Source organism: Leucoraja erinacea, chromosome 7 (assembly GCF_028641065.1).
Source record: "Leucoraja erinacea ecotype New England chromosome 7, Leri_hhj_1, whole genome shotgun sequence".
Lineage (NCBI taxonomy): Eukaryota > Metazoa > Chordata > Chondrichthyes > Rajiformes > Rajidae > Leucoraja > Leucoraja erinaceus.
In genome coordinates, this window is record NC_073383.1 from 77,042,164 (window position 1) to 77,069,412 (window position 27,249).

At 46.3% G+C, this 27,249-nt stretch overlaps 1 protein-coding gene across 3 annotated transcripts in view; it reads left to right on the top strand.

The window, feature by feature from the left end:
* sec22a (SEC22 homolog A, vesicle trafficking protein) overlaps positions 1-17,362 on the top strand; it is a 65,618-nt gene extending 48,256 nt beyond the window's left edge. For 2 of the 3 annotated variants that reach the window (XM_055638788.1, XM_055638789.1), the window contains exons 6-7: positions 2,655-2,720; positions 11,772-17,362. In XM_055638788.1, coding sequence (XP_055494763.1) covers positions 2,655-2,720; positions 11,772-11,972 — 267 coding nt within the window. In that variant the 3' untranslated portion in view covers positions 11,973-17,362. The remainder of the gene's footprint in view (positions 1-2,654; positions 2,721-11,771) is intronic. The other variant, XM_055638790.1, reaches the window with a different exon arrangement.
* Positions 17,363-27,249: the final 9,887 nt, after the last annotated feature.

The following is a 27,249-nucleotide window of genomic DNA, read 5'->3' on the forward strand; positions in this document are numbered from 1 at the left end:
TATCTCCAGATCAACTTTTGGGATGTTCAGTAACCATATTGGCACAGATAGGCCACAATACTGCAGGGCAGAACTCTTTATCCTCTACTCCCATGTCCCTTGCCACAACTCCTTCAACCCAGCCGAAGCTTCCAGACTGAGGAGGAAAGACTAGGTGCTGAGAGCTCTCTTATACCTGCATGAAGGAGGCAATTAAACACACCTGAGCAATTACAAACGCCTGTGAAGCCATGTGTCCCAAACATTATGGTGATCTGAAATTGGGGGACTATGTATAAACACAGCTCTAATTTCTACATGGTAAACCAAACTGTATAAAATTGGCCTTTATTAAAATCTAAGTGCAATTTAACACATGTGAATTTTTTTTCTATTACAAATCTCAAATTATGGAGCACAGAGGCAAATAAATAAATGATGGGTCTTTGTCCCAAACATTATGGAGGGGACTGTATGTGGTTCATCATTCCAGTAGAGGGCCCAATCACACCGCGGCCTCATTCATCACCCCAAAAATTGTCAAAGAATGCTTTAATTATCTTGAGTGATTGAAACCATTGCCGATTACTTTGCATTAACCTTAAGAATTTATCTGGTTTTCAGCTAAATCCATTTAAATTCCAAAACCGCAGACCAGATTACTCGTGCCCTTTGAAGACTGCGACAGCACGTGTATATTATACACGCACATACACACACATATACGTGCGCACACACACACACACATTGTGCTGAATAGCCTGTTACAATGCTCTGACTATAACTTAAGGTTAGAAATCAGGTGCAACTTTGCCTGTGGGTTATATGCACACGTGCACATACACACACACACACACACATATATGTGTGTGTGTATGTATATATATCTCTATATAACTAAAAATCTTCGTCTTTTTGTGTGTGTGTGTGTGTGTGTGTGTGCATCTGGTTAATTCCTATTTTCTTCCAAACCTTCCCATTTTCACACATCCTACTCACATTTTTCCTGCGGCGGAGATAAACATCTTCCCGTCGCATTTCTACCTATATTTCCAAAGTTATTAATCGTTGAAATTTTAAAAAACAGCCAAACCCGCCTTCTCACAGACCGCTTCCAGCCTTCCCACAGTGATGATGTCACAATGCCTCCCACAGTGCACCAATCATAGTGGGCTCTCAAGCTGGCTGCCGACTGCCACAATGACATCACAATGGGACGTTGCCAATGGTAACGAGGTTACTGCCCCTCTACCAATATCTGAAGGGGCTGCTCATCAATTTCTGGTTGCATTTTGGTCCCCACGATCCTGGTGTTTGGGCACAAGGCAGGGAGTGGGGAGAGCCGATCGGGGGGGGGTAGGGAACTCTCATCGGCAACCCCCCCCCCCCCACCCCAATGTTGAATTTATGGTTTAGTTTATTGCCCATGAAACACTCAAAATATATAGGTAAGAAAGAACTGCAGATACTGGTTTAAATCGAAGGTAGACACAAAATGCTGGAGTACCTCAGCGTGATGGGTAGCATTTCTGGAGAGAAGGAGAAAGCATCCAGAGATGCTGCCTGTCCTGCTAAGTTACTCCAGCATTTTGTGTCTACACTCAAAATATATACTGCTATGCCAGCTGAAAATATCTGCTGTTTTTTCTGACTTGGGAAGAATGCGCCTGCAACTTGTCAATTGAATTTACCTTTATAGGGGGAGGTTGGGAAGGATTGGACTTTATTCCTTTAATGTGCACGAAGCTGAGGAATGATTTTAGAGAGGTGTACTGTATAAGATTACGGGAAGGAATAGATTGGGTGAATGCACAGAGTCCTTTACTCAGAGTAGGGGAATCAAGAACCTGAGAACATTGGTGAGTGGGGAAACATTTAATAGGAACTCAAGGGGCATTACGTTCCATACAGAAGATGGTGGGTATGTGGAATGAGCTGCCTTTGGAGGTAGTTGAAGCTGGTACTATAACAATATTTAAAAGACATTTGGACAGACACATGGATAAGAGAGGTTCAAAAGGATTTGGGCCAAATGCGGGCAGACGGGACAAGAGTAGATGGGTCTTCTCGGTGGGCATGGACGTAAGGCTGAAGGGCCTGTTTCCTATGTTCTATGACTAAAACGTCATGTTAAAAATGAAGTTTAACTTTGCCTTTGGGTTTAATACAAGAGGAAGATCTTAGACCCCAACATATGTTGCTTTGAGCCAACCAAGGGTGTGAGGAATCTAATGAAACGGTATCTGAACTAACCCATCACATCCCCATCAATTCTATTCATTAAGTAATACTTTATATTGAAGTAAGTGACTTGTGTCTTGATTTTCTTTTTATTGACTTAGTCGGTCTTGTATAGAAATATTTTAAAAGTTAGCGAAAACAAATAACTATAGTTTATATATATATATATATCAAGTACCATTAACCAGACTGCTTATTTGGAAGAACCTCTGTGAATACTGCAAAAGGAAGTACCTCTCGGTTCGGCAACCTCTGTGGAAAAAGAAGCAGTTAATGTTTCTATTTATCTTTCCACAGGAGCTGCCCAGCCTGCTGAGTGCTTCCAGCATTGTCTGTTTTTATTTCAGATTTCCATTATCTGCATTTTTTAATTTTGATTTTTCATTCTTTCCTGTGCTTTTAATAACATGCATCATTTTTGTTTAATCAAACAGGAAGATGAGGAGGAATTACATACAGTTGCTGTGTTTTTCACTGGTACTGCTGCATGTTTGTATCAGGTGGGTTTCTGGTTGCCAAGTAGCCTGTTTTTTAAGTGATAGGAGCAAAATTAGGCCATTCGGCCCATCAAGTCTACTCCACCATTCAATCATGGCTGATCTATCTTTTCCTCTCAACCCCATTCTCCTGCCTTCTCCCCATAACCCCTAACAACCTTACTAATCAAGAATCTGTCAATCTCCGGCTGTGTAGAGGCCACAGTAGCAAAGAATTCCACTGATTCACCACCCTCTGACTAAAGAAATTTCTCCTTGTCTCCTTCGTAAAAGAACGTCCTTTAATTCTGAGGCAATGCCCTCTAATCCACCAGTGGATACATCCTCTCCACATCCACTCTATCCAAGCCTTTCACTATTCTGTATGTTTCAATGAGGGTGTCTGTGGGTGAGCCTTTTGTGACCAGCGACCACAGTTCTGTTAGCTTTAAAATAATTACTTATAAAGACAAGATGGGCCCACTAGTTAAAATTCAGAATTGGGGCCAGGGCAAACTTTAATGGTTTTTGACAGAAACTTGCTCAAGTTTCGTGGAGCAAGTTGTTTGCAATAAAAGAATGTCTGGAAAATGGGATGCTTTTAAAAGTGTAATGACAAAAGTTCAGGGCATGTACGTTCCATAGGTCAGGTCGGGGGGAGTTCCCCCCCGCTACGGGTACCTGGTAATCCCCTGCTCCATGGTCAGATAGTCGGCAACTAAACTGTCTCCTCCACCTGGTTTGCCAGGTGAGGAAGGGGCTGTGGACCCCCAGCAGATCCAAAAACAAGACTTTATTATGGGGAACAAAAAAATGGCAGATGAGTTGAACAGGTACTTTGGATCTGTCTTCACTAAGGAGGACACAAACAATCTTCCTGATATACTAGTGGCCAGAGGATCTGTGGTGACGGAGGAACTGAAAGAAATCCACATTAGGCAGGAAATGGTGTTGGGTAGACTGATGGGACTGAAGGCTGATAAATCCCTAGGGCCTGGTGGTCTGCATCTCAGGGTACTTAAGGAAGTGGCTCTAGAAATTGTAGATGCATTGGTGATAATTTTCCAATGTTCTATAGATTCAGGATCAGTTCCTGTGGATTGGACGGTAGCTAATGTTATCCCACTTTTTAAGAAAGACGGGGGAGAGAGAAAACAGGGAATTATAGACCAGTTAGCCTGATATCGGTGGTGGGGAAGATGCTGGAGTCAATTATAAAATATGAAATAGCGGCAAATTTGGATAGCAGTAACAGGATCGGTCCGAGTCAGCATGGATTTACGAAGAGGAAATCATGCTTGACTAATCTTCTGCAATTTTTTGAGGATGTAACTAGGAAAATAACAAGTGAGAGCAGTGGATGTAGTGTACCTAGACTTTCAGAAAGCATTTGATAAGGTCCCACATAGGAGATTAGTGGGCAAAATTAGGGCACATGGTATTGGGAGTAGAGTGCTGACATGGATAGAGAAGTGGTTGGCAGACAGGAAACAAAGAGTAGGGATTAACAGGTCCCCTTTCAGAATGGCAGGCAGTGACTAATGGGGTACCGCAAGGCTCGGTGCTGGGCTCAAATATTTGCAATATTTATTAATGATTTTAATGAAGGGATTACAAGTAAATTTAGCAAATTTGCAGATGACACAAAGCTGGGTGGCGGTGTGAACTGTGAGGAGGATGCTATGAGGATGCAGGGTGACTTGGACAGGTTGGGTGAGTGGACAGATGTATGGCAGATGCAGTTTAACGTGTCTTAATGTGAGGTTATCCACTTTGGTAGCAAAAACAGGAAGGCAGATTACTATCTAAATGGCGTCAAGTTGGGAAAAGGAGAAGTACAACGGGATCTGGGGGTCCTTGTTATCAGTCAATGAAAGTAAGCATGCAGATACAGCAGGCAACGAAGAAAGCGAATGGCATGTTGGCCTTCATAACTAGAGGAGTTGAGTATGGGACCAAAGAGTTGTACAGAGCCCCAGTGAGACCACACCTGGAGTATTGTGTGCAGTTTTGGTCCCCTAATTTGAGGAGGGACATTCTTGCTATTGAGGGAGTGCAGCTTAGGTTCACAAGGTTAATTCCCAAGATGGCGGGACTGTCATATGCTGAGAGAATGGAGCAGCTGGGCTTGTATACTCTGGAGTTTAGAAGGATGAGAGGGGATCTTATTGAAACATATAAGATTATTAAGGATTTGGACATGCTAGAGGCAGGAAACATGTTCCCAGTACCAGGGGCCACAGTTTAAGAATAAGGGGTAAGCCATTTAGAATGGAGACGAGGAAACGCTTTTTCTCACAGAAAGTTGTGAGTCTGAGGAATTCTCTGCCTAAGAGGGCGGTGGAGGCTAGTTCTTTGGATAATTTCAAGAGAGTGCTTGATAGGGCTTGAAGATATTGTACGAGGCTGAAGACGAAATTGCAGGAGCCCCGTCTGAGATCAATAACTCTCTATTAGACACGGGTGAGGTGCCGGAAGACTGGAGGGTGGCTGATGTTGTGCCCCTGTTTAAGAAGGGCTGCAAGGAAAAGCCTGGTAACTATCGCCTATTGAGCCAAACATAAAATCTGTAGTGGGAAGATTACAGGATTGGATTCTGATGGATAGGATATATCTGCATTTGGATTGACATGGGCTGATCAGCAAAGGCAGCTTTGTGGGAGACCATGTCTTATCAATCTGAGTTTTTTGAAGAAGTGACCAAAAGGGTTGATGAGGGCAAAGGTGTAGATGTCGTTTATATGGACCGGCAAGACACATTTGAAAAGACTCATGGCTAAAAGTAGGTTTTAATATTGGAAGTATGCTATTGTGAAGTTCATATCCCTGAACTTCAGAAACAGTCAGGCACGTACATGGATAGGACAGGTTTGGAGGGATATGGGCCAAGCGCGGGCAGGTAGAACTAGTGTAGCTAGGACATGTTGGCTGGTGTTGGCAAGTTGGGCCGAAGTGCTTGCTTCCACGCTGTATCAGTCTATGACTATGAACCTTGAGCATTGGCAGCTGAATACATGTTTGCAAATGGTGGGGAGGTTAAAACCAGGAATGTGTAAGATGTCAGCATTGGAGGAGTGCTGATGTTTCAGTGGATGGTACAACCTTGGGAGAAGATAAGACCTCGGCAGATTTAAACATAGGAATTACAGCTACTTGCCAAACCAGATGCCACTATAGGTCAGTGAGTACGTAGACGATGGATGGATAAGACTTAATGAGTTGAGTTTTGGATCACAGGTTTATATAACAGAGATATGGTTAACAAATTGAAACTTGGCTGCTTCTTAACGAGTTTTCCTAGCAAGCAGTCTTTTATCTGGGGTGCTGTATTGTGGATGAAATAAAAATCTTGGCATTGAATGGTTTAGAAACATAGAAAATAGGTGCAGGAGGAGGCCCTTCGGCCCTTCGAGCCAGCACCGCCATTCATTGTGATCATGGCTGACCGTCCCCTATCAATAACCTGTGCCTACCTTCTACCCATATCCCTTGACTCCACTAGCTCCTAGAGCTCTCTCTTAAATCCATCCAGTGACTTGGTCTCCACTGCCCACTGTGGCAGGGAATTCCATAAATACACAACTCTCTAGGTGAAAACGTTTTTTCTCCCCTCAGTCTTAAATGACCTCCCCTTTATTCTAAGACTGTGGCCCCTGGTTCTGGACTCTCCCAACATTGGGGACATTGGGAACAGCACGATTCAAAGAACAAAGAAAACATTTCCAGTTATCCCTTGAAGAAACTATCAAATACAGGCAGGTGGGACTAGTGTCGATGGGACTTGTTGGCCGGTGTGGGCATGTTGGGCTGAAGGGCCTTTTTCCACACTGTATGACTATGACAGCACGGTGGCGCAGTGGTAGAGTTCCTGGGTTACAGCGCTTGTAGCTCCGGATAGCCGGGTTTGATCCCGACTACGAGTGCTTGTCTGTAGGGAGTTTGTACGTTCTCCCCCTGACTGCGTGGGTTTTCTCCGAGATCATCAGTTTCCTCCCACACTCCAAAGATGTACAGATTTTGTAGGTTAATTGGCTTGACATCCAGTGTGTGTGGGCTAGTGTGTGTTAATGTGCTGCGATCGCTGGTCGGTGTGGACTCAGTGGGCCGAAGGGCCTGTTTCTGCGCTGTTTCTCTAAACTAAGCTAAACTATGACACCAAGCTGTCTGGTTAGCGATTTTTATAATAAAGGCTACAAGATGGATGATGTCTTTACCTTCAATAGACAATTTGTGAAAGTAAGTTAAAAGTGCCAGGAGGTGAGCTCTTCAGTTCATAGTTTGCATAGTTTATAAGGTATGTAAACGAGACCTGGGTGTCATGGTACACCAGTCATTGAAGGTAGGCATGCAGGTGCAGCAGGCAGTAAAGAAAGCGAATGGCATGTTGGCTTTCATAGCAAGAGGATTTGAGTATAGGAGCAGGAAGGTTCTACTGCAGTTGTATAGGGTCTTGGTGAGACCACACCTGGAGTATTGCGTGCAGTTTTAAGTCCCCTCCAAATCTGAGGAAGGACATTCTTAGCGTAGGGGGAGGGAAGGGAAGGTTCAGCAGACTGAATTCCTGGGATGTCAGGACTGTCTTATGAAAAAAGACTGGATAGACTTGGTGTATACGTTCTAGGATTAAGGAGATTGAGAGGGCATCTTAAAGAAACTTACAAAATTCTTAAGGGGTGGGACAGGCTAGCTGCAGGAAGATTGTTCCCGATGAGTTGGGGAAGTCCAGTGACAAGGCGGGTGACAGCTTAAGGATAACAAGTTTAAATCCTTTAAACAGTGGAGATGAGAGAGAACTTTTTTGTGCACACAGGTTTGGTTACAATGGCTCTGGAACTCTCTGCCACAGAGGGTAGTTGAGGCCAGTTCATTGGCTATCTTTATGATGTTAGATGTGGCCCTTGTGGCTAAAGGGATCAGGAGAGATGGGGAGAAGGAAGGTACAGGATACCGAGATGGATGATCAGCCATGATCATATTAAATGGCGGTGCAGGCTCGAAGGGCCGAATGGCCTACTCCTGCACCTAATTTCTATGTTTCTATGTAAAGAGGAAAATCCATATTCACCTTTTAGAATATTGTTTTGGTTCTTGCTGTGCCCGTGAACCAGCAACAGTGAAGCGTAACGAGTAGAATATATAATTTATTCACATTTATCCATTTAGCTGTCAGCAAGAGAGTGCTGGATGAGTTGCTTATTAGTTTTAATGTGCTTCCAGGCGAGGTGATAGAAGCAGCTACAATAACAAGTTTAAGGTACATTTAGACAAGTGGGGAATAGAGAGATACAGTCCATGTGCAGGCAATGGGGTTTGTTTACAATGGCATCATGGTCAGTGCAGACATGAAGGCCTGAAGGGCCTGTTCTTGTGTTGCTCTACATTCCAGATAGTTATGTGATCTTTGGGTAGGAAGGGACTGTAGATGCTGGTTTACACCGAAGATAGACAGAAAAAGCTGGAGTAACTCAGCGGGACAGGCAGCATATCTGGAGAAAAGAAATAGGTGACAAACTGTATCATGTAACACATTACAATGACAATGAGAAAGAAATGGATGGCATGGCAGAGCAACGGTAGAGTTACCACCTTACAGCGCCAGAGTCCCTGGTTCGATCCTGACTACGGGCGCTGTCTGCAACGAGTTTGTACGTTCTCGCTGTGAATGTGTGGGTTTTCTCCAGGTGCTCGGGTTTCATTCCACATTCCAAAAACATGCAGGCTTGTAGGTTAATTGGCTTCAGTTAAAAATTGTCCGGAGTGCGTAGGATAGTGTTAGTGTATGGGGTGATCACTGGTCTTTGCGGATTTGGTGGGCTGAAGGGCGTGTTTCTACACTGTTTCTGTAAAGTCTAAAGAGCACAGATACAGAAGGATCTTGTAGGGATCAGGTCTATAGCTCCCTCAAGCGCCAACACAAGTGGATAAAGTGGTAATAAAGGCATACACCCATCATTAGTCGAGTCATCTATATATAACTAAAAGTCTCGTCTTGTATGTATGTTCCCGAAATACAACCAAAACGGTACACGATAGCTAAACAATTTTAGGGGCGCCATACTCACCATTCGCCTGGGGTGTGCAGTATCAAGTTTTGTTCGATTTTACGAAGTAATTCCCTTTATAAACGTTAATTAACTATCTATCGTGCGCTCACACTTGTCGGGCCCGTCAGCCGTGCCTGCGCAGTTGGGGGAGGGTTGCTGGGCCCGCCGCCATTTTCAGATCAACGGAATTTGAAATAACTGGAAGTCTCGAGGATCTCTGGTGTCATGGCAGAGACCCAACTGGTCCACGGGTTGTCTAGTTGATTATAAAAGTCAGGATGTCATTGCAGTGATAAACATTCAGTTTGACAAAAATGCTGGAGAAACTCAGCGGGTGAGGCAGCGTGTATGGAGCGAAGGAAATAGGCAAAGTTTTGGGTCAAAACCCTTCTTCAGACTGGTCTGAAAATGGGTTTCAACCCGAAACAGTGCCTATTTCCTTCTCTCCATAGATGCTGCCTCACCCGCTGAGTTTCTCCAGCATTTTTGTCTACAATTTTCCAGCATCTGCAGTTCCTTCGTAAACATTTAGTTTGGCTAGATTTGGAAAATGATGTGCAGTTCCGATCACTGCATGACATGAAGGATTTTGAGGTTTTAGGCAGGATGCTGAAGACGTTTACCTGGAAGTTGTCTGGATTGGAGTGTATCAGCTCTCCAAGAGGTTGGATAAACTTTGACTCTTAGAGACTGAAGTCTGTTACAAAATTGAGAGATTTAGTTAGTGTGAATGGTCAGAGTCTTTATCCCAGGATGGAAAAGTCAATTAAGTGGCTATAGATTTAAGATAAGAGAAAAAATTGAAAGGAGAAGGAAGAAACTGCAGGTGCTTGAACAAAACACAAAGTGCTGGAGGAAGTTGTTGGGTCTGGCAGCATCTGGGGAGGGAATGAACAGATGTTTCGGGTCACCTGTCCATTCTGCCACCTGACCTGACCCACCTGTGTTTCTCCAAGGTGTAAAGGAGATGTACAAGGCAGGTTTTTACATAGTGTGTGAAAGGTGCCTGGACTGTCCTGTAGGAGCAGATTCTTAATTAGTACGCATGTCAGGGGATATGGGGAGAAGGCAGGAGAATGGGGTTGAGAGGGGAAGATAGAACAGCCACGATTGAATGGCGGAGTAGACTTGATGGACCGAATAGTCTAATTCTGCCCTTGATACTTATAAACAATAGCAACTTTTGAGATATTAGGACAAAAATAAAATTGGCTGGGAATAGAGGATTGCAGACGGATGGCAATAATTTAGATTGATGATCATTGCAGACATGGTGACCCAAAGGCATGTTCCTGCACTGTTCCGTATCGTAGATGGTCACGTGATCCTTGGAGACTGCTTCACTTTTGATAAAATCCATACTTCAACTTGCCTTTCATGCCTAGTCCCTGTCCTCATTACTTCTCTTGCAACCAAGCTCAGTTTTTTATGCTCTCACCGCATGAGCATTCATACTCTTGCAGGATAGACACTGATTCCTATAGATATTTACTGGATGTAATTGGTGGCACAGTGGCGCAGCGGTAGAGTTGCTGCCTCACAGAGATCCGGGTTCGACCCTGACTACAGATGCTGTCCGTACGGAGTTTGCACGTTCTCCCCGAGACTGCATAGGTTTTCCCCGGGTGCTCCGGTTTCCTTCCACACTCCAAAGACATGTAGGTTTGTAGTTGAATTGGCTTCGGTAATAATTGTAAATTGTCCCTGGTGTGTAATATAGTGCTAGCGTGTGGGGATCGCAGGTTGGCACGGACTTGGTGGGCGGAAGGGCCTGTTTCTGCGCTCTATATCTAAACTAAACTAAAGTCCTAGATAAATATCCTCAACATGTGGCACGGGGCACGACTGTAGATGAAACCCACCTAAAAGGCAATAAGCAGCTCACCTACTGAATTGTAAACATTGTTAATGACGTTCCAAATTGTCTACTATTATCTTCCCTCTTCTGAGTCACTGCCACTAGTTAATTTGTGGTTACGTCAATCAGTTTAATAATGTGCAATTTCCCCTTGAATCTTGAACAGATTGAACAAAGGCACCTGATATCTTTTCTCCATCCTAAACATTTCCAGCTTCATTCTCCTCTCGTAACTCCAGTGCTTGACATTTGCCCTCATTTTAAAGTTGTTCGATTTTGATTTGAGTTTAGTTTATTGGTCACATGTACCGAGGTACAGTGAAAAGCTTTTGTTGCGTGCTAACCAGTCAGCAGAATGGCTACATGATCACAATCGAGCCGTCCACAATGTACAGATACATGAGAAAGGGAATAGCATGAATAACATTTAGTGAAGGATAAAGTCTGATCAAAGGTAGTCCAAGAGTCTCCGATGAGGTAGATACATTGTCTCTTCCTGTTGAAGTAAAGTGCATAAGACATCAGAGCAGAATTAGGCCGTTCGGCCCATTGAGTCTATGCTGTGCGGCCCATTGATCTACTCTGCCATTCAATCACGGCTGATAAAATCACGGCTAATATTCTTAAGGGGTTGGACAGGATAGATGCAGGAAGATTGTTCCCGATGTTGGGGAAGTCCAAAACAAGGGGTTACAGTTTAAGGATAAAGGGGAAATCTTTTAGGACTGAGATGAGAAAAACCTTTTTTACACAAAGAGTGGTGAATCTCTGGAATTCTCTGCCACAGAATGTAGTTGAGGCCAGTTCATTGGCTATATTTAAGAGGGAGTTAGATGTGGCCCTTGTGGCTAAAGGGATCAAGGGGTATGGAGAGAAAGCAGGTACAGGATACTGAGTTGGATAATCAGCCATGATCGTATTGAATGGCGGTGCAGGCCGAAGGGCCGAATGGCCTACTCCTGCACCTATTTTCTATTTTTCTATCTATCTTTCCTTCTCAACCCCATTCTCCTGCCTTCTCCCCTTAACCCCTGACAGCGTTACTAATCAAGGAACACTGTTTATTACTGATGGAAGACTTTATGCTGTGGTGGTGTGCTTTACTATTGCTCTGGAATTCTATAATATATTTTAATGCTTGTGTTTTATTTCCCCCCCCCCCCCCCCCCCAAGTGTTACTTGTTGACGTGCTACAGTGGATGGAGGGATTTGAAGTCGTTCTTGATGTTTGGTCTGGTTTGCCTCTGTAACCTCTCTCTACACGAACATCGTAACACCTGGCAGATCCTGTTTCACGTGGCAGTGGCTGCCTTCTCAACTCTGCAGACCAGGATGCGGCAGCCGCAAGGGAAGACCCCCGACTACAATGTCTGAGAGCCTGGCCACAGAAGGCGGCTCTGCGGCAAGCAAGGGGATGGTGACACGGGGCCAAAGAACCTAGAAAGAACAAAAATGCATCGATTGAGGGCCAAACGAGGAAACGCCTACTCCAATTCCTCGCACACATTGTGGCACGTTGCTGATAATCAAAAGCTACTAATCGAGATCGTGAAGATTAATTTTTGCTGTGGTTCCTTGCTTCCATTGCTGGAGTCAGTGCAGGAGCTTTCTTGGGCTCTAGACACGAGGCCACGAGGTGCCCGGATAACTTGTTAGTTCTCGGTTTGGATTTCATTGGTTCGAGAGTTTTCTTTTGTCAAACTTTCATTTATTTTTATTTAAAATGTATTTCTCTTCCGTTCAGGCAAATAGTTGTTCTTGCTGATGTGGGGCATGTGCATGGTGAAGCCACAAGGCTGTAATATTGTGTCGATGACTTTGTGTAGTTATGTAGGCTAAGTAAGTGCCGCACCATCAGAGATGCACTGCTCGCCCAGGTGGCCAAAAGACATCTGGTGCTGCTGCTTGGATGGAAGTTGGGGAGTTCTCCCCAAACTTCACAACCATATTTGTGTTTCACCAGACACATTTGAACCCAGGAAAACACCTTATCTGGTCACTTATTGTGCAGAGATTTGACGGCACTTTGTTTTGGTTGTAAAGCATTGAGACGTCCCATGTTTGTAAAGAGTAAAGACAAAAGCTGCTGGAAGCATCCAGCAAGGGCGATCTCCCTCCCCCATATTCTGACAAAGGGTCTTCGGCCCGACATGTTGCCTTACCTGCCGAGTGTTTCCAGTGTTTCCCGTTTTAATTTCAGATTTCACACATCTGTAGTTGTTGCCATTCTCATTTACTGCGATCAAGTGGTACTTTGTAACTCGTCATACAGCGTCAGGCCCTTCAGCCCAACTTGCCCACACCGACCAACATGTCCCATCTACACTTTGTCCCAACTTCTTGCGCTTGGCCCATATCCCTCTAAACCTGTCCCATGTATGTGTAGGAAGGGACAGTGGATGTCCTATCCATGTACCTGCCGAAATATCTCTTGCGAAAAAGTTAGATTCCCTCAGATTCTTATTAAAACTTTCCCCCCTCACCTTAAACCTATGTCCTATGGTTCTCCATTCACCTACTCTTGTGTGTCAACCTGATCTATTCCTCTCATGACTTTGCACACCTCCATAAGATCAGTCCTCATCCTCCTACGCTGCAAAAAAAAGTGTCCTCGCCTGCCCAATATCACCATGTAGCTCAGACCCTCGGGGTAGCAGCATCCTCGTAAATCTTCTCCGCACCCTTTGCAGCTTGCATGTAACTCCTCGTGCTGGAGATCGATCATTGGCAGTCCCAGTCGTGATCTGTTCCTGCACATACACTTTCCATCAAGGTTTCCAGAGTCACCGGGAAGAGCACACCTCTTAAATTTGCCCATATTTTTTCACAAGTTCCAGGAGCAGAATTAGGCCCATCAAATCTACTTTCAAATTTCCTCCTCTTTTCTCTTTTCCCCAAATCCACAAACGCGACTCTTCCTGTGGCCAGCAAATAAACAAACTGCTGTATCTCAGAAGGTCAGGCAGCATCGGTGGAGGCAGAGGGGCGATGGATGTTCTGGGTCAGAGCCCGTTAGATCAGCGCTGTTGCCTGGTCTCTTTGTCAGTTCCATTTTGCAATTCAAATAAAGGCAGGAGATGCTGTAAATACTGAGCGGGAAAGCAGCAGTTCTGGAGGGGGAAAAAAATCAGTATTGACATTAACAAAACTCAAATCTCGGTTGAAGTTCTGTTTCCCTTTCACAGATGTGTGGCCTGATATTTCTAGCGTCAATCTTCATTTCAGATTTGCTAGCACTTGCAGTGTTTGCGGCCTTTTTAAATTAACTATAAAGGAGGTCAAATACAAGCCTTTACTATACCTCTTGAATTTTATTTTCAAATGACAAAGCAAAATTCTTCAGTCACTTTTAAACTCAACTACCTGGAAATCGCAAAGTACAAGAATAGATTTTCTCTGTTCAGGGTGGCACTGTGGCTCAGCGGTAGAGTTGCTGCCTCACAGCTCCAGAGATGTGGGTTCGATCCTGACAATGGATGCTGTCTGTACGGAGTTTGTACGTTCTCCCCGCGAGCGCCTGGCATTCCTCCAGGTGCTCCGATTTCCTCCCACATTCCAAAGACATGCATGCATGTAGGTTAATTGGCTTCTGTAAATTGTCCCTAGTGTGTGTAGGATAGAACGAGTGTACAGGTGAATGCTGGTGGGCGCGGGCGCAGACACGGTGGGCCGAAGGGCCTGTTTCCACGCTGTAGCTCTAAAACTAAAGCTTCTAGAATACTTTGGTGTCACAGTGCTGCCTTTTCAGCTTGGAATAGTTTCCCACTTAGGTTTCCATAATGGAGGATGTGACATCTTTTATTATGAAAATTGTAACATATGCAAATATCTATACACATTATGACTGTGTTCCAAAGCTATGTAGATAATCAGTTGAAAATAAAATATGTAATTTATATATTCAGAGAAACCAACATTACCAAATGGTTTCCTCCCGCACAAAATATGTTGCACAGACTATATTTGTGGCGTGACTAATAGAACTGTTTTTTGTTGTGTGTTGGCCAGTCAGCGGAAAGACAATACATGATTACAATCGAGCCATCCACAGTGTACAGATACATGATGAACGGAATAATGTTTAGTGCAGGATACAGTCCAATTAAAGATAGTCCGAGGGTCTCCAATGAGGTAGATAGTAGCGCAGGACCGCTCTCTGGTTGTTGATAGGATGGTTCAGTGGCCTGATGGTTCAACTCTCCCTGAATCTGGAGGTGTGCGTTTTCACATTTCTGTACCTCTTGTCTGTTGGGAGAGGGGAGAAGAAGGAGGGGTGAGACTGGTCTTTGATTATGCTGCTGGAGCAAGTGCAAATGGAGTCAATGGAAGGGAGGTTGGTTTGCGTGATGGTCTGGGCTCCATCTTCAATTCTCTGCAATTTCTTGTGGTTTTGGATAGAGCTGTTCCCGGGCCATGGATCTTGAGGGTATGCAGCATGTGTGTCTAAGGTTGGGAAATAACAGATTTTAATCTTCTGATTCCCCTTGAGATTAATCCAGGGAAGATGGGCTTCTTGCTGCATGTAGGTGAACTCCCGTCGGTGGTTGCAGCTACATCAGTCACAGTCACATTGTGCATTCTTGCCCTTTGTAGTCCATTAACAGTGGCTGTATGCCACATGGGGACCAGGATATTTGTTATCTCGGGCTTGCTCCGCTATTAAACAAGGCCACAGTTGGTCAAAGCCTCTGTTCTGCACTAAACCTTCCACTTCCTTATTATCCAAAGGTGTAGTCATCTCTTTCTCAAATATTCAGCAACTGAGCTGGAGAACTCCAGAAGCTCATTCACATTCTCATTCTCATTCAAGACAATTCTTCTCATAAGGGCAGCAGGGTGGTGCAGTGGTAGAATTGGTGCCTTACTGCGCCTTAGACCTGGGTTCGATGCCGACTACGGGTGCTATCTGTACGGAGTTTGTACGTTCTCCCCGTGACCTGCACGGGTTTTCTCCGGGAAGCTCTGGTTTTCCTCCCACACTCCAAAGACGTAGAGGTTTGTAGGCTAATTGGCTTGGTATAAATGTAAAATTGTTCCTTGTGTGGATAGGATAGCATTAGTGAGCGGAGATCGCTGGTCGTCACGGACTCGGCGGGCCGAAGGGCCTGTTTCCGCACCGTATCTCTAAACTAAACTAAATCTGTGCCATTCATTTTGAGACTGTAACCCCGAGTTCTAGACCATCATCCCCCTTCCCAGCCAGCCAGCTGCCCTCTGCCCCCTCGCGCCCTAAAAACGTTACAGATTTCAGTGAGATCACCCCTCATTCTTTTAAGTCGAGCCCGAACTGTCTAATGCAGACACAAGGAACCACAGATGCTGGTTTACAGGAAAAAAAATCACAGTGCTGGAGTGACTCAGCAGGTCAGGCAGCATCTCTGGAGGACGTGGTTAGGTGTTATTTCGGGTTGGGACCATTCCGGAACTTTAATAGGAACCTGAGGGGTGGTGGGTGTATGGAACAAGCTGCCGGGGGAGGTAGTTGAGGCACATACATTCGCAACGTTTAAGTAACATTTAGACAGCAACATGGATAGGACTGGTTTAGAGGGATACGGGTCAAACGCAGGTAGGTGGGACATGTAGATGCTAGTTGGTGTGGGCAAATTGGGCCAAAGTGCCTGTTTCCCTGCTCTATGTATAGTCCCCCTCCCAACCTGAAACATCACCTATCCATGCCCTCCGGAGATGCTGTCTGATATGCTGAGTCATAGAGTCTAACAGCATGGAAACTCGTCGATCGCCCCAACTTGCCCACACCGGCCACTATGTCGCATCCACACTAGTCCCACCTGACATGCGTTTGGCCCATATCCCTCGACACGTTGAAAGCAGCACAACAGAAAATCATAGCAGTTCCGATCTTTGCTGGATAAAAGAAACAACACAAATCGATGCTGTGATTACCAAACAGCTCGTCCATTTAGAAACATAGAAAATAGGTGCAGGAGTAGGCCATTTGGCCCTTCGAGCCAGCAACGCCATTCACTATGATCATGGCTGATCATCCAAAATCAGTGCCCCCCGTTCTTGCTTTTTTCCCATATCCCTTGTGTGTTGGAAAGAACCGCAGCTGCTGGTTTAAATCGAAGGTAGACACAAAAAGCTGGAGTAACTCAGCGGGTCAGGCAACATCTCAGGAGAGAAGGAATGGGTGGCGTTTCGGGTCTAGACCCTTCTTCAGAATTCTGAAGATGGGTCTCAAACCGAAACGTCACCCATTCCTTCTCTCCTAAGATGCTGCCTGTCCCACTGAGTTACTCCGGCTTTTTGTGTCTCTCTTGATTCCGTTAGCCCTAGGTGCTCTGTCTATCTCTCTTGAATACATCCAGTGAAATGGCCTCCACAGCCTTCTGTGGCAGAGAATTCCACAGATTCACAATTCTCTCGGTGAAAACGGCTTTTTCTCATCTCAGTCGTAAGTGACCTACCCCTTATTCTTAAACTGTGACCCCTGGTTCTGGACTCCCCCAAATTACATGGATTGCGATTACCGACGGCATCAGAGCCACTGACTAAGGCCAATCCTCATCGCAAGGGAATCCCAGCCATCGTGGAGTTACCACAGGAACAGTGAGTAAATTACCTGGACAGTACTATGTTTACACATTCTGTTGTGCTGTCTGAAGAAAGGTTTTGGCCCGAAACGTTGCCTATTTCCTTCGTTCCATAGGTGCTGCTGCACCCGCTGAGTTTCTCTACCTGCAAGAATTTCATTGTTCTGTTTGGGGCATGTAATGACAATAAAACACTCTTGGAGAAGGGAGATGGGGGATATGTGATGTGTGAACAGTCTTTATCACGCATCTCGTTTATAGCGGACTGAGGTGGCCGTTCGTGGTGGCGGTGGGCGGGAAGAGAGAGAGAGCAGGAAAACAACTGTGATGAATGTTGTTGCATGGGCATGTGTTTGCAGCGGCTGCCACAAAGAGAGGTCCCGGGGTGTAGGATGCAGTTGCAGTGCGCACCACCGAACCTGAGGTTTACAGCTTACAGTTTTAGTTTATTGTCACGTGTAGCGAGGTACAGTGAAAAACCTTTGTTGCATGCTGACCAGTCAGTGGAAAGACAACACATCATTACAATCGAGCCATTTACAGTGTATGGATACATTTTCGACACCTCCAACAGGATGCCACCACCAGCCACAGCTTCCCATCCCGCCCCTTTCCGCCTTCTGCAAAGACCCTTCCCTCCGCAAATCTCCCTGGCCAACGCATCGCTTCCCACCCAAACCACCCCCTCCACGGGTATTTCCTCCTGCAACCGCAGGAGTTGCCACACCTGTCCCTATACCCCCCCGCCCGACTCCATCCAAGGCCCCCGATAGTCTTTTCAGGTGAGGCAGAGGTTCACTTGCACCTTGTCCAACCTCGTCTACTGTATCCGCTGTTCGAAGTGTGGACTCCTGTATATCGGCGAGACCAAGCGCAGGCTAAGCAATCGTTTAGTTGAACACCTCCGCTCAGTCCGACTAAACCCACCTGATCTCCCGGTTGCTAAACACTTTAACTCCCCCTCCCATTCCCACACGGACCTTTCTGTCCTGGGCCTCCTCCATGGCCAGAGTGAGGCCCAGCGCAAATTGGAGGAACAGTACCTCACATTTCGCTTGGGTAGCTCACACCCCAGCGGTATGACTTGACTTCTCTAACTTCAAGTAACCCTTGCTTTCTCTCTCCGTCCCCTTCCCCCTTCCCAGTTCTCCAACCATTCTTACCGTCTCTGTCTACATTTTATCTGTTTTTCTTTGTTGTTAACTTCTCCCAGCTAACAATGATCTATTCCACATTTTCCATGATCTCCATTCCCTTTGCCCCATTTTCACACCTTCTCACTCCCTCTCCCCTGACATCAATCTGAAGGATATTGACCCGAAACATCACCCATTCCTTCTCTCTCCAGAGATTAGCTGCCTGTCTTGCTGAGTTACTCCAGCATTCTGTGGCTCTATCATGATAAAGGAATAGCATTTAACGCAAGGTAGAGCCAGCAAAGTCTGATTTAGGCTCGTCCGAAGGCCACCAACGAGGTAGATAGTAGTTCGGGACCGCTCTCTGGTTGTGGTTGGATGGTTCAATTGCCTGATAACAGCTGGGAAGAAACTCTCCCTGAATCTGGAGGTGTGGGTTTTCACACTTAGGGCAGCACGTGCCATGGTTGGCCGGTCACAGGGCGAGGCTCCTGTTGCAGGTTACCTGACGAGCTGGCGCCACGTGGCGGGAGTTTCGGGTTGCGGGGGTGGAGATAGCGGGCAGCGTGAAGGTGGAGGCCCCAGCTCACAGCGTATGGGGCCAGGGGCTCGTTGACTCCCCGTCTGTGAATTCCCCCTTTAACACCCCCTCTGGAATCACGTTTCACCCCACTTGGTCTCGAGTTAAACTAGTTAATATCAATGACTTTATTGTCACTTGTACCTGGTCACAGTAACATTTGTTTTTCCTTACAAAGTACACAAAAGAGTCACCAGTTCCAAGAAGTACTCATCCTTTCTTCAATCTCCCCCCCCCCCCCCCCCCCCCCCCCCCCCAATGTTGTTCTCAGCGGCTCCTCCCCATGTCCCACTTAGTCTAGTCTCTGGATAGAAGAAATGGGTGACGCTTCGGGTTGAGACTCTTCTTCAGACCCGAAACATCACCATTCCTTCGCCCCAGAGATGCTGCCTGTCCCGCTGAGTTACTCCAGCATCTTGGCCATTACCTTGGCCTTGATAGAGGGAAGACCCTTGCTCTGATGTAAAATTCATGGAGGTTGTTTGAATGATAAGTGTGACTTTTTTTATTTTGTACATTTGCTGGCAATAATAATTTATTTTCTTTGATGCATCTGAAATATCATGAATGCTGACAGAAGCAATAAAAATCTGTATCCGTAAATGCAGAATAAACTATTGATCTGTTAAGACTTCCAACACATGACTGATGAAGGTGAACTCGGTAATGTGGGCAAACCATTTTAACTCTTAAGATCATAATTTGATGCTGCGCTTGGCCATTCGTTCCATCTTCGGTATAGCACCGCAGTCGACCTTTTACCGATCCCTTGACTGATAGTGTAGGAGGGAACTGCAGATGCTGGTTTACACCGAAGATAGACACAAAATGCTGGAGTAACTCGGCGGGTTCGGCAGCATCTCCGGAGAGAGGGAATGGGTGATGTTTCAACCCTTGATTGAAAGTGTTGGAAATAGTCAGTTGGTCGGGCAGCTCCGTGATGTTTGGCCGCAGAACGACAGGAGATACGACCCGGAAAACAATCCCATCTCCTGCAAGGTAAGAGATTGGAAAAAAAGTTTCCCCCGACTCTCTCCCCTCACATAAAACAAACCAGAGAACATCTACACAAATCTTTAAAGCACACAAAAAATAACAAAAGAACAGACAGACTGTTGGTGAGGATGCCATCGTGTGGTGCCCCTGGTGGCAGTAAATGTTCTCAGCTACAGAGAACAAAGGAGACCTCTGCGATAAGCTGAGAGATGAAAATAGCACCAGCTGAGGTGTAGACCTATTAATTGCAGGTGATCTGGCTTGAGGGGCTGAATAAGGACAAAAGTTGACATTCAATGCGGATCTTTGAGATACATAACACTCGTTGGATATCTGAAAACATCTCACATTAAAAGGAAGTGCCTTTAGTTTAGTTTTAGTTTAGTGATACAGGACGGAAACAGGCCGTTCGGCCTCCGAGTCCGTGCCGACCAGCGACCCCCTTACACTAGCACTAACACTTAATCCTGCAGATTAGGGAAACGTTACAATTTTTTAACCGAAGCCAAATTAACCTACAAACCTGTAGGTCTTTGGAGTGTGGGAGGAAACCAGAGCACCTGGAGAAAACCCACGCGGTCACGGGGAGAACGTGCAAACTCCATAAAGCCTAGTAGTAATACGAGAAAATAGCTCAATTTCTCTGCTCGACAGCATCTTTGAATTAAAAAAATAAGATGCACTTGAATGGTATGGTTACAAAAAGAGGCTTAAGTTTGTGGTTTTCAGTTGCTCAGAGGGGGTTAAAGATGAGCTGATTGATGGTGGCCTTCAGAATATGAATGAAAGCTTAGGGATTGTGCGGCACGGTGGCGCAGCAGTAGAGTTGCTGCCTTACTGCGCCAGAGACCCGGGTTCGCTCCTGACTACGGATGCTGTCTACGGAGTTTGTATGTTGTCCCCGTGACTGTGGGGCTTTCTCTGAGTGCTCCGGTCACATTCCAAAAACGTGCAGGTTTGTAGGTTAATTGGTTTCTGTAACTGGTAAATAGAAACATAGAAAATAGGCGCAGGAGTAGGCCATTCGGCCCTTCGAGCCTGCACCGCCATTCAATATGATCATGGCTGATCATCCAACTCAGTATCCTGTACCTGCCCTCTCCATACCCCCTGATCCCTTTAGCCACAAGGGCCACATCTAACTCCCTCTTAAATATAGCCAATGAACTGGCCTCAACTACCTTCTGCGGCAGAGAATTCCAGAGATTCGCCACTCTCTGTGTCCTAGTCCTAGTGTGTAGGATAGTGCTTGTGTATGGGGTGATCGCTCGTTGGAGTGGATTCGGTGGGTCAAAGGCCATGTCTTCAGGCTGTGCCTCCAAAGTCTAAAATTAAAGACTAACGACAGGTACATGGTTAGGAAAGTTTTAGGGAGATATAGGACAAACTACAAATTGCGCTGGCTCAGACAGACCTCCTTGTCGACATGGGTGAGGGTTAACAGGATCGAACCATGGTCTCTGACACTGTGAGGCAGCAGATTTACCAGCTCCACCACTGTGCTGCCCTGATTTTATTTTGCGCTAACATCCATAAATTTCACATTTAGATCTTTTGAAAAAGGTCTCATTTTAATTCCCACGCTCTCCCATAGTAATTTAGATACAGCACAGAAACAGGTGTCAAAATAACCATTTTGTAGTTTAGTTTAGAGATACAGCACAGAAACAGGCCCTTCGGTCCACCGAGGCCGCGCCGACCAGCGATCCCCACACACTAACCTACACTGTCCTACACATACCAGGGGCAATATACAATTTTACCAAGCCAATTGACCTACAAACCTTTGGAGTGTGGGAGGAAACCGGAGATCCCGGAGAAAACCCACGCAGGTCACGGGGAGAACATATAAATTCCGTACAGACAGCACGAATCCTCGACTCTGCTTCCATAGGGCAGCAACTCTGATAATTTCCAAGCAATTTCTGCATCTAATACACCCCCAGTGACAATGTAGTTAGTATCTTCGACCACTGTTTGATTGATTTGTGTGTGTTTGTGCGTGCATTGTGAATTTTCACTTTACTTGCCCCGTGTTCTCATTCTCCTGTGACATTAGTGATAGATGATGTAGGATTTTTTGTGCATCTCGGATGAGAAAAAAGCTTGTATGTATTCCAGTTGGCTGCTCAGAACTGATTGATTTTACTCTCTCTCAGAAATCCCACAACATAAACCCATCATCCATTCCTTTGCGAAAACTAAATGGCATCGTCCAAAGAGCAGCACATCAAGAGAGATCCCTCGTACATTAGAGTATCTGGAGGCTTTCCCATTTATAAGTAATGAGCACAGGAAATAACACAAGAGCCCAAGGGTTGACAGGAGTCACTGCAAGTGTTTTATTTCAATTCTGATTAAGATGTTGCACGCAAGAGTAGCAGTTAATGTCGAAAGGAAAATGGCGGAAACAATGAATATAAAATGTTGAAACTGCACAAAACTCAGTCCCCCACTAGACTGAGTCTGAAGAAGGGTCTCGACCCTTCTCTTATAGAAACTTACAAAATTCTTAAGGGGTTGGACAGGCTAGATGCAGGAAGATTGTTCCCGGTTGGGGAAGTCCAGAACAAGGGGTCACAGTTTAAGGATAAAGGGGAAATCTTTTAGGACTGAGATGAGAAAAACATTTTTTACACAGAGAGTGGTGAATCTCTGGAATTCTCTGCCACATAATGTAGTTGAGGCCAGTTCATTGGCTATATTTAATAGGGAGTTAGATGTGGCCCTTGTGGCTAAAGGGATCAGGGGGTATGGAGAGAAAGCAGGTACAGGATACTGAGTTGGATGATCAGCCATGATCATATTGAATGGAGGTGCAGGCTCGAAGGGCCGAATGGCCTACTCCTGCACCTATTTTCCATGTTTCTATGACCCGAAACATCACCCATTCCTTCTCTCCAGAGATGCTGCCTGTCCCGCTGAGTTACTCCAGAATTTTGTGTATCTTGCAGCATCTGCAGTTCCTTCCTACACAAGTATTAAATGGTGTAGCTGAGGCAAAGGCTTTGAGATAGCAAGTGGAGATAATGTGAAAACACGAGAAACTGCAGATGCTGCAATCTTGGGTAAAAGTGCTGGAGTAACTCAACGGGTCAGGCAGCATTTGTGGAGGGAATAGACAGGCAATATTTCAGGTCAGGATGCTTCTTCAGAGAATGTGAATATCAATTGCTTGGAAGTAAAAAGACATAGATAAATACAGTGCAGTGCAGGAAAAGGCCCTTTGGCCCTCAACATCCGTGTCGAACGTGAGGCCAGGTTAAAGGCATTTGGTACATTGTCCATCATAATTCAGAGTATTGAGTATAGAAGTTGGGAGGTCATGTTGCGGTTGTATAAGACGTGGTGAGGCCGCATGTAGAGTATTGTATTTAGTTCTGGGCACCATGTTATAGAAAAGATGTTGTCAAGTTGGAAAGGGTATAGAGAAGATTTACAAGGATGTTGCCAGGGCTAGACGGTCTGAGCTTTAGGGAGAGGGTGGGGTAGCTGGGACTCTATTCTTTGGAGTGCAGGAGGATGAGGGGTGATCTTATTAAGGTGTATAAAATCATGAGAGGAATAGATTTGGGTAGATGCACAGAGTCTTTTGCCCAGAGTTGGTGAATCGAGAACCAGAGGACATAGGTTTAAGGTGAAAGGGAAAAGATTTAATAGGAATCTGAGGGGTAACTTTTTCACACAAAGGGTGGTGGGTGTATGGAACAAGCTGGCAGAGGAGGTCGTTGAGGCAGGGACTATCCCAATGTTTTTAGAAACTGTTAGACAAGGACATGGATAGGACAGATTTGGAGGGATATGGACCAATCTCAGGCAGGTGGGACTAGTGTAGCTGGGACATGTTGGCTGGTGCGGGCAAGTTTGGGCGAAGGGTCTGTTTCACACTGTTTCACTCTATAAACTAATCTCCTCTGCCTATATGTGATCCATATCCCTCCATATCCACATGCCAATCTTAAAGTATTTTCCATGGATTGTCACCTTGTTGTGGCGGAGAAGCTTGTGTGGACCTGAGATCCTGGGAGTGATGCAGTGTGGAGCTATGCTCGTGGTAGGGCCACCCATGGTGGTAAGGTCGAGGGGGAGGTCTCTGACAAAGAGCAATCCAACCAAGACCTCAATGGTGGAACAGGCGGAGGACGATGGCTGTCCTCAGAGGAGCATCACAACGGCTGGGAAGGCGGATGAAGGCTGCAGCAGAAAAGGGTCTCCGGTCGTCTTGGACTCCATGCCACTGGATCCTGACCCAGATCTGTCAAGGACCCCATGTGGGGTGGCTGTCTGTGCACCAGTCTCCCCACGTTAAACAAAGTCACGCCCAGGCGTCCTCCATATAGGGAATAGCACCCTGGAGCCACCCATGGTCAGCTATGACTGAAGATCTAATTGTCTCTTAAATGCCTTAATTGTATCTGCCTACACCACTACCCTTGGTGGCACTTTCCAGGCACCCACCATCCTCTGTGTAAAACAAATTGCCCTGCATATCTCCCTTAAACTTTGTCCTTCTCACATTATCATTAACAATCTCATTCCCTCTGAACGCACAGCCCTCTTCTCACTTCATCAATCCCGACATTATCACACCTCCGCTCGGTCCGCAATAACCAAGCTGACCTCCCGGTGGCTCAGCACTTCAACTCCCCCTCCCACTCCGTCTCCGACCTCTCTGTCCTGGGTCTCCTCCATGGCCACAGCGAGCAGCACCGGAAATTGGAGGAACAGCACCTCATATTCCGTTTGGGGAGTCTGCATCCCGGGGGCATGAACATCGAATTCTCCCAATTTTGCTAGTCCTTGCTGTCTCCTCCCCTTCCTCAGCCCCCCTGCTGTCTCCTCCCATCCCCCAGCCTTCGGGCCCTCCTCCTTTTCCCTTTCTTGTCCCCGCCCCCGATCAGTCTGAAGAAGGGTTTCGGCCCGAAACGTTGCCTATTTCCTTCGCTCCATAGATGCTGCTGCACCCGCTGAGTTTCTCCAGCTTTTTTGTGTAACCTCCGACATTATCACTAATTGATAACCATTTTAACTTCCCTTCCGATTCCCATACAGAACTTGCTGCCCTGGGCCTCTTCCATTCAGAGTGAGGCCACGCATAAATTGGAGGAAACGCACCCCATATTTCACTTGGACAGCTCCCAGTGGTGTGAATGTTGAATTCTCCAATTTTAGGTAACTTCTATATACACTCCCCCTCCCTGACCCTCGTTTCCCTCCTTCCTCCACTAAAAGTCAGTTGACCAGTTCCAGTTCACAATGATGTGTCCCTCCTGGGATCACACTGTCCCTAGCCAAAAATTGGACTATCAAGGGAACCTCCCTGCCTGAGGTAATCTGTGGCCAGCCCTGATTTGTCCTGGTCTTTTCTTGCTTCCAGTGCAGCCTTCCCCCCCCCCTCCCGACTACAATCAGTCTGAAGAAGGGTCTCAACTAGAAACGTCATCTTCATTTTCTCCAGAGATGCTGCCTGACCTGCTGAAATATTCCAGCATTATGTGCCTGTATTAGGTATGCCAGCATATGAAGTTCCTTTTTAAAGTCAAAGTAAATTTTATTTGTCACATGCACCCGAAGGTGCAGTGAAATGAATGTGCCAGCAGCGATACACTTAAAAAGAACACACAATACGCAATAAAATGTAACACAAACATCCACCACAGCATTCTTCACTGTGGTGGAAGGCAACAAAGTTCAGTCAGTCCTCCTTTGTTCATCTGTGGTTGGGGCAATGAACCATCCGTAGTCGCCGCTAGGATGGCCCGATGTACAGGCCCTCTCGTCGGGATGATCCAACTCCGATGTCGGGACGGTCAAACACACTCTGCTCTTGGAGTGCCCGAATATGCACTTTCCTAGCAGAGACCGCGGCTTCAGGATGTTATAGGCCATAGGCCGGCAGTTGGAGCTCTTCTCTGGCGATCCCCGGCAAGGGATCCCAGACTCTGGATGGTAAGTCTACTCTATGCCCGCGTCTAGAAGTTCCGCAGAATGCAGCCCCACCATACCAAAGTCACCAGGCTAGCGATCGGAGCACTCCTCTCTGGCGACCCCCGGCAAGGGTTCGCTCTGCTCCGCGATGGAAAAGTCCACGCTGCGCCCACGGCCGGCCTTAGGAGGTGCGGGGCCCAATTGGGAACAATTTTGGTGAGCCACAGGTTCCCAGCCAAGGTCTGTAGAATCATAGAAATATAAATAAAGTCTATTATAGACTTTATATCTCTGTGGAGAATAGAAAGTAATCAAAATTAATGGACTAAACAGATCTAAGCTACATCTATCTATATATTACTAAAACTCTGTTCTTGACCGGTTTTGGCGATCTGTGCTGCGATTTCCGAGAGAACGCCGCCACCTACGGCCGTCTTTTTTGGCCATCTCGCTCAGAGCCCCCCTCCGCCGCATGTGTGCCGAGGATTTTTCCAGTCGATGAAAAATGACAGAGATATTAATGATTTTACAAAATTCCCCATTCTCTCTGCTGCCCCCGCTGGCGGCAGGGGGGATGGACTATAAAACCAGGAAGTGGTGTGCCTCAATTAGTCTGCAAGCTGGAGGAAGGCAGAGGGTCACGTTTCTCTGAGCTGAATAACACTGAACACATGTCCACACAACTGTTAGTAAGTACCCTTAATGTGGTTAAGAAAACTGAAAATGCTGGAGAATAAAAGGTAAAAAAAGCACTGCCTGCAAACTGGTTGTTTGCAGGGCATTGGGAGCGAAGGAAATAAACGTTTCGGGCAAAACTCTTCTTCGGCCCGAAACGTTCCTATTCCCTTCGCTCCATAGATGCCTGCACCCGCTGAGTTTCTCCCAGCTTTTTTGTGTAAGTACCCTTAATGTGGTTTGAAAATGAAAATATGGTTAAAGTAAAAAAGCACTGCCTGCAAATGGTTGTTTGGGGTGTTTGGGTTGAAATAAAAAGGCACTCTCTCTCCCCCCCTTCTCCTCTCCCCCCCCCCCCTCCCCCCCCCTCTTCCCTTCCCTCCTCTCCTCCTCTCCCCCCCTCTCTCTCCCCCCCCCCTCTCCTCTCCCCCCCCCCCCTCTCCTCTCCCCCCCCCTCCCCTCCTCTCCCTCCCCCCCCTCTCTTTTCTCTCTCCCTTCCGACCCTCCCCCACTGTCCCTCCCCTAAACCCCCTCCCCCCCTCCACACACCCCTACCCCCCCCCTCCACCCCCCCCTCCCTACTCCCCCCCCTCCCCTCACCTCACCCCCCTCGCAGCACACCCCCTCATTCCCCCCTCTCTAGATGTGACTGCAAGTTGGGGCTATGCGTCAGTAGATAGGGTGGTTATGGGGTAAAAGGAGCAAATTAATAATATTAATATAATATCAAGGGGGGTAATTAGCGTGAGTGCGGGGGGGGGAGATAGTTAGTGTGTGTG